Here is a 7,737-nt window from a genome sequence, read left to right as displayed (position 1 = left end):
GACCCTTAAATCTTTAAAGTTCTTGAAGGCAGAAGGTCTCATCTTTTGTAACTTCTTCCTGCTGAATACGGGCATAGAGATGTCCCTGCCTATAGGTCTATATGGTCCCTTGGAGATCATGAAGAGGAGTTACGAAAGGGGGGGCAGTTTTCATATATGAACCTCCTTGAGTAGAAAGGATCATCTGTCAGCTGGAAGTTATGGCAGTGAAGGAGTCTTAGCACTAGGCAGGGAGATACCAGAAATGACAATAAAATAGGGGTAATATTATAATGAGAAAGAAGTCTGAATAAAAGAACTTTGATAGTTGACCTTTGATAATTTTCCTCCAGTCCAGGAGTTTAAAGCAAAGAGAGATCATTTAAAGTGCTAATTAAGGTAGTCATGTCAGTTAAAAACCTGGAAATACTTTTGTGGTAATCTGGAATGTATACACAGCATTCTGTTCTTAGGATACATTTTCTATTGCGTTCTTAAGGGTCTCACCAATGTCCTCCACTCTCTTCTCAAGTCCAGTATCTTTATGATCATGACCTTAAATTCTCTATCAGGCATGTTAATTATATCTATTTCACTTAGGTCTCCTGCTGTAGCTTTGTCCTATTCTTTCATTTGTGACTTTTTCCTTTGACTCCGTATTTTGCCTAATACTCTGTGTCTGTTTCTATGTGTTAGGAAAGTCAGCTACATCTCTTGCTCTTGAAAGTAGTAGGTTTGACCTGCATTTTTTTAAAAGATTTTATTTATTTATTTGACAGAGAGAGAGAGAGACAGCCAGTGAGAGAGGGAACACAGCAGGGGGAGTGGGAGAGGAAGAAGCAGGCTCCCGGTGGAGCAGGGCGCCCGATGTTGGCTCAATCCCAGGACCCTGCGATCATGCCCTGAGCTGAAGGCAGACGCTTAATGACTGAGCTACCCAGGCGTCCCTGACCTGCATTTTTAACTAGATGGTGCTGGCCCCCCTCACAGTGGACACACAGCTGGTGAAGAGACTGGCTGGCAGTGGAGGGGTGGGGGTTCAGCGCTGCTGTTCTTCCTCCATAGGAAATGCATAGTGGCTGTGGGGATTGGGCTAGCCAGGCTGTTTTGCAAAGCATAATCAGGCTGGGGATGCCCTTTTAACAAGGTGTGGGCATTCTCTGCAGGACCTGGGGAGGTGCAGTGTTGGGAAGGTTTGTGCATGTCTTCTGGGGGAGGGGATCTGCAGCACCCATACTGTGGCAGGCCTGGCTTGAGGGGTAAGGCATAGTGTAAGCAAGTTAGGTAGGGATGCTGGAGCAGTGCTGGTTCCTGCCCATGGTTGTGTGTTTATGATGAGGGGTGGGGAAGAGAAACGGCACCTGCTATCTCCTTTATTCCTAGAGATGTTCCTCAGAGAATTCTGAGATTAGTAACTAACTCTTCCTCCCATAAGCTCCAGGCACCTTTCAAACTGTTGCTTCCAAGCTTTATCTCTGTGGGCTGCTGGCTGTGCTCTCTCTTTGAGGTCAGGGGCTCAGCTTCCTATTGCCCTCTGGGCTCTCTCAGAGCTAAGCCTGCTGATTTTTTTTTAATTTTGTATTTAAATTCAATTTAATTAACATATACTGCATTATTAATTTCAAAGGTAGAGTTCAGTAATTCATCAGTTATATACAGCACACAGTGCTCATTACTTCAAGTGCCCTCCTTAATGCCCATCACCCAGTTACCCCATCCCCCCACCTTTCTTCCAGCAACCCTGTTTGTTCCCTATAGTTAAAGAGTCACTTATGGTTTGCTTCCCTTTCTGTTTTCCCCTTGTTTTACTTTTCCTTTCCTTCCCCTATGATCCTCTGTTTTGTTTCTTAAATTCTACTTATGAGTGAAATCATACGGTAATTGTCTTTCCCTGACTGACTTATTTCATTTAGCATAAACGCTCTAGTTCTGTCCATGTTGTTGAGCCTGCTGATTTTTAAAGTTCCAGGCTTGCGGCGCCTGGGTGGCTCAGTTGTTAAGTGTCTGCCTTGGGCTCAGGGCATGATCCCAGAGTCCTGGGATCGAGCCCCACATCAGACTCCTCCACTGGGAGCCTGCTTCTCCCTCTCCCACTCCCCCTGCCTGTGTTCCCTCTCTCTCTGGCTGTCTCTCTCTCTGTCAAACAAATAAATAAAATCTTAAAAAAAATACTAAAGTTCCAGGCTTTAAGTTCCACTGGTGGTAAGCAGTCACGAAATTCAGCCCCTCTGATTTTCAAAGCCATGTGCTGTTGGGATTGCTCTTCTTTTTGCAGCCTCCCTGGTGTACCAGTGTGTTTCTTGCCCCTCTCCACACCCATGGCTCCTTCCGTCTTGTGGTCAAACTTGTAGGGTTTAGGTTCCTACTGACTCTTCATCCTTTCTAATCTCTTCAATATAGCCTCTGTCTACCTTCATTTGTGGAGTATATTCAGCTAGTCTTTGGGTCCTTTTCTGGGTTATTTGCCCTTATGTAAGTGTTATCTAGTTATATCCCTGGGACAAGGTAAGTTTAGGGTCCTCCCCTCTACCATCTTCCCAGAAGTTATTAGCAAAATTTTTCAGAAGTATTTTGCTTTCTTCTGGCAAATGCAGCTATAGACATTCAATATTCTATCTCAGGGTTCTATCAACTGTCCAGTTTTCTATTCCATGGGACATTGTATAGATCCACTACAGTGATGGTATAATGCTGGTGGACCTGGTGAGAAAGAAGTGGCAAAATTCTTGATGCTTTTGTAAGTCACATGTACGCCAGAGAGTGGGAAGTATATTTCCCCCAAATACATGGACTTGCACCTTTGGGATAAATTCTAGGAGGCTAATGGTCTAGGGTAGATGCAGTGGTGTTTGAATTTACTGAGACACGTATAGATACTATGTGGAGAATTTGTTAGCTCCTATAGGTGAATCTCAGCGTAGATATTTATGATTTAAAACAATGTTCTTTTAAAACATTCATTTAAAACAATGGTCTTCCATCCTCTGCAGCTTTCTTATAATAAGAAAACATTACTGTAACACTAATTTGAAAAGATATATGCACCTCTATGTTTATTACAACATTAGTTATAATAACCAACATATGGAAGCAACCCATGTCCATCAATAGATGAATGGATAAAGATGTGGCATGTGTGTACACACACACACACACACACACACACACACACACACACACACACAAAATGGAATATTACTCAGCCATAAAAAGGAATGAGATGTTGCCATTTGCAACAATCTGGATGGGCCTAGAGGGTATGGTGCTGAATGAAGTCAGACAAAGAAAAACATGATTTCATTCATATGCGGAATTTAAGAAATAAAACAAATGAACAAAGAAAAGAGAGAAACAGAGAAATGAACAAACAAACAAAAACCAGACACTTAAATACAGATAACAAACTCCTGGTTGCCAGAGGGGAGATGGATGGGTGTGTGGGTGAAATAAGTAAAGGGGAATAAGATAGTTACAAAGTAAATAAGTGACAGAGATGAAAAGTACAGCATCTAGAATATAGTTAATAAGATGGTAATAACATTTCTTGGTGATAGATGGTAGGCCACACTTATAGTGGTGAGCACTGAGTAATGCATAGAGATTTTGAATCATGTTGAATACACCTGAAACTAATATAACACTATATGTTAATTATACTTCAATAAAGGAATTTAAAAACAAAAAAGGAAGGAAGAAAGGAAGCAGAAGGAAGGAAGGAAAAAGAAAAGAAGAAAGAAACAAGAAAAGAAACAAACAAAAGAAAAAACATTTCTGGCTAGTTGCTAGAACTTAGTAGAGACCAAATACTTGAAGTTAGCACATAACACGAGGTCTGTAAGTATGAACTGAGTGAAAATCCATAATGACTTTTAAAATAGTGATTCTCAACCCAGGATTATCTTCTCCAGCGACTGCTTTAAAAATCTATTGCAGGATGAAGTGATGTGAAGTAGAAACTAAGTGAAAAGTGGAATATACCTTGGCATTTATTGTTTCCAAACAAGGAAATAGTTCTTTACTCCCAACACCTGAAAGTCTACCTGACAGCTTCCTTTAATGTACAGTATTCTGTGTGGGAAAGTCTAGACATACTAAGGAGTTAATGCACTCTATGAAAATGAAAAAAACAAAAACAAAAAACCTCCAGCTTCCTTTACCTTCAATTAGGACAATTCTAAGCCACAATTTATAGAGTCCTCCAGTGGGCCATGACAGGCTTGAATTTCATTTATCAACATAAGCGTCCTTCACGTCTTAGTCTCAATTTCTATGTCCTTAATGATGTTTCCAAAACTCAGCTTTCAAATAAACTACTGACAATCAGTTTTTGTCTTTGGATCTTCTTCTGAGGGAGTACAACTTGGGTAACAAGATAGAGTTACTAGTCCTATATATATTTGATAGAATGATTCCTTGCGTTCTCCAAAGCATGTTTGCAGTTCCTTTGGAAACTTACAAGAAGTGGAAGAGAAGTAATTATATCCTTTTATTATCAAAATGATAAAAATTTCAATTATAGTTATTGTTTAGTAGATAGTGATGCTGTCTGCTAAAACAACCCATATTGTAGTGGATTCACAATTTCCATGGTAGCAAAGGTAATGAGTAGATGCTCTACAGAAGTAGATATCTATTCAATGAGGTAGATGTTATCCAGATCTGGATGTGTTAAGTATCAGAAACCTAAGGGAAAATATTCAGTAGGCTGATGGATATATAGTTTTAGAGCTCCAAAGCCAGATTCAATCAGCAGAATTTGATATAATGTCCCCATTTGTTCAATCTTTTTATGGCTATGTCTTTGTTCCATAATGTATAGATGGCAGGATTCAAGACAGGGGTAATAGCAAAGTCAACAATGAACAGATATTTATCAATTGATGATGTAGGGAAAGGCCAGACATAGAGAAACATGCATGGAGTGAAAAAAAGAACCACCACAGTGATGTGAGCTGACAGAGTGACAAATGCTTTGGATAAGTCTCCAGAAGAACATTTCCAGACCGTGACCAAAATAAAGATGTAGGAAAGGATTAGCAGGAAGAAGGTGCCCATGCTCTTGCAGCCGCTGTTGGCAGCAATAATAAACTCAAACTTGTCTCCCTCTGTGCACGCAAGTTTTATGATCCTGGGAAAGTCACAGTAAAAGCTGTCTACTTCATTAGGACCACAAAAGGGCAAGTTTATAATGAAAGCAAACTGAGACATAGCATGGATCACCCCAGTTACCCAGCCAGCGATTACTAATGAAACACAGATTTTAGGGTTCATGATATTCAGGTAGTGGAGGGGCTTACAGATTGCTGTGTACCTGTCAAATGCCATGGCAATGAGTAACACCATCTCCACTCCTCCCATGATGTGGCTGAAGCATATCTGTGTCATGCAGCTTTGGAAAGAAATGAGCTTGTATTCATTTAAAAGGTCCCTGATCATCTTTGGGACTGTGGTAGAGGTAACCCCCATGTCAATGAGTGACAGGTTGGCTAGCAGGAAGTACATAGGAGAATGTAGGTGAGACTCAAAAAGTACCAAAAAGAAAATGAAGAGATTTCCCAGGGTGATCCCTAAATAGATCCAGGAAAATATCAACATGAGAAAAACTTTAGTTTCCCAAGAACTAGAGAGTCCCAGAAACACAAACTCAGAAACCACAGAATCATTTAGTCCACCTATTGACTTGGTTGGAAGAGCTGATTTTCAAATCACCTGAGGATAGAAAATGAAGAAGGGTGAGAATCAATGGTACAAATGTAGGTTTTCTGGGGCACCTGGGTGGCTCAGTCAGTTAAGTGTCCAACTCTCGATTTCGGCTTGGGTTGTGATGTCAGCATTGTAAGATCAAGCGCTACATCGAACTCCATGCTCAGCATGGAGCCTATTTGAGATTTTCTCCCTCTCCCTCTCTCACTGCCCCTCTCCCTTCCCTCTCTCTAAAAAACAAAATGAAAACAAAACCAAACCACAAAAAAATCCCAAAAAAACAAAACAAAACTAAGAACCAGATATCAAACGCAGGTTTCCTATTTATGCTGCTACTTTGTTGTAAGGTTCATAGTCTAGAGTTAGAAATCATTTAATTGGAAAAGAGAAAACACAAAATAAAATTACTATAATGATCAGAGGAGTGATTATATAAAAATAGAAAAAAATTTTGAGTAGTTTAGGTGGAGATCAATTGGGGATATTTCCCTTCTTATTCCATTATTAGGCATTTTTTTTTTCCTTTTACTGATTTCAAAACATTTCCCTTGATCACTTAACTAGATATTCTTACAACTGAATAATCTCTAACATTTCTGTCACTTTCACATTAATGCTCACATACTAACTTGCATATTCTTGTCAGCTGGATATTTTATTTCACTGATCAAACAGACATCATGAGGCTGAAACTGTTTAATAAATTTCACCTTGCTTCACCCCATCTGTGGGCTTTTTTTGGGTACAATTTATCATGCATGTCAGGTATTCAGATTGAAATTATTCATAATGCTTTGTTCAAGACACATTGTCATGATACATGCATAGATCTCTATATCAAATAAAATATTTGATATGAGAGAATAAATACCTGTTAGTAAGGAAATATTTACTAAGCAAAGATAATATTAATAGATAACATTTATTCCTCCTTGCAAGCACTGTACTAAGCATATTATCTCATTTTACCTTTATAGAATTCCATAAGATAGTAATCATTTTATTAGATTCATTTTATCAGTGGAGAAACTGAGTTACACAGAGATCAATCGTCAGAGCCACAGTTTTCATCTGCAGGTGCAGGATACCAGAATTCCTGATCTCAATCATGGCACTACAGTCTTCAAGGACAGCGCCTTCAAGTATATCCTGGGTCTTACCCAAGACCCATCAATTAGTTTTCTTCCTCTTTAAATTTTCCTTGACCTATAACAAGAACGGCATTAGTATTATGACCTATTATTAGCATAATGAGCTTTCTTTTGGATAAATCAAATCTCTATCTTGTGTCATTTTCCAATTTTTTCTCTAACTCTCATTGGCAAGCTGGTCCACACTTTTTGTTCATTCATAAGCTAAAAATGGTTTCCACAGATTTCTTGTTTGTTAGAAAGAAGCTTTGGATTCCGAATACCTCATGTAATAATCACTTTTCAGTCATTACTTACCTTGATCTTTCTGCGGGATTTGATGCTGTTTATCATGCCCTTGTTTTTGTAACTCCTTCTGCCTCTGGCTTTCTGTCTTCTTTAAAGCCATTCCCCTTCCCACTCCTGAAATTCTGTTAGTTCAAGTAGTGAGCTGAAATCACTTCAATTAGGAGAGAGTGGCCCTATCCCACCTTGAAAGTATGTTATATGATTTTTCTAAACCAGTTACTATATTTTTCTTGGCCCTGGATTGATGTAAGATGGGTCACAGGGCCCAGAACTGTTCAGTGAGTTGTAAATCAATGTCCTCTGTAGAGGGTTTTCTTTCCCAAATAAAAGGACATATCTTCATGTGCAGATGGATTATCCTGGTCCATTTTCCCCGCATTTGATGCTAATGTTATGCCTAAAGGTGAAGCAACCATAAAATTCTAAAACTCATACACTAAAAGTAATAGTGAAAAGTTCAAAAGGATCTGGGACCCAAGATGCATGTAGTCACTTACCCAAAGCCACAAATGATCTCTCTCCTTCTGCTTTTTAGTACCTACACGTTCCCTTCTCTATCTGTAGATTTATCACTGGACTCCAGAGCAGTATATTTAAAGTTGTATGTGATTCACAC

The 7,737-nt window shown here is 39.3% G+C and overlaps 1 protein-coding gene across 1 annotated transcript; it reads right to left on the bottom strand.

Annotated features, from left to right (window-relative positions):
- Positions 1 to 223: 223 nt before the first annotated feature.
- On the bottom strand, positions 224 to 7,221 carry LOC148107192 (olfactory receptor 4F15-like). Its single transcript, XM_087858851.1, has 3 exons — positions 7,131 to 7,221; positions 4,762 to 5,672; positions 224 to 352 (listed from the first exon to the last, which is right to left on the bottom strand). The coding sequence occupies exons 1-3, from the start codon at positions 7,219 to 7,221 to the stop codon at positions 224 to 226; spliced, it is 1,131 nt and encodes a 376-aa protein (XP_087714977.1).
- Positions 7,222 to 7,737: the final 516 nt, after the last annotated feature.

This window comes from Ursus americanus, chromosome 34 (genome assembly GCF_024610735.1).
Source record: "Ursus americanus isolate L20-20 chromosome 34, mUrsAme1.1.p, whole genome shotgun sequence".
In the NCBI taxonomy this organism is placed as follows: domain Eukaryota; kingdom Metazoa; phylum Chordata; class Mammalia; order Carnivora; family Ursidae; genus Ursus; species Ursus americanus.
This window is presented reverse-complemented; position numbering and strand designations above follow the sequence as displayed.

Bases quoted from the DNA above. Each gene is read 5' to 3' on its own strand.
- LOC148107192 (XM_087858851.1), bottom strand. From the start codon at position 7,221: ATGGCTTTAAAGAAGACAGAAAGCCAGAGGCAGAAGGAGTTACAAAAA. The intron at 5,673-7,130 runs GTAAGTAATGAC...TTTGAAAATCAG, and splicing joins AATCCCGCAGAAAGATCAAG to CTCTTCCAACCAAGTCAATA. The intron at 353-4,761 runs TTGAACAAATGG...TAAATGATCTCT, and splicing joins AAGACATAGCCATAAAAAGA to CTTTGCTTTAAACTCCTGGA.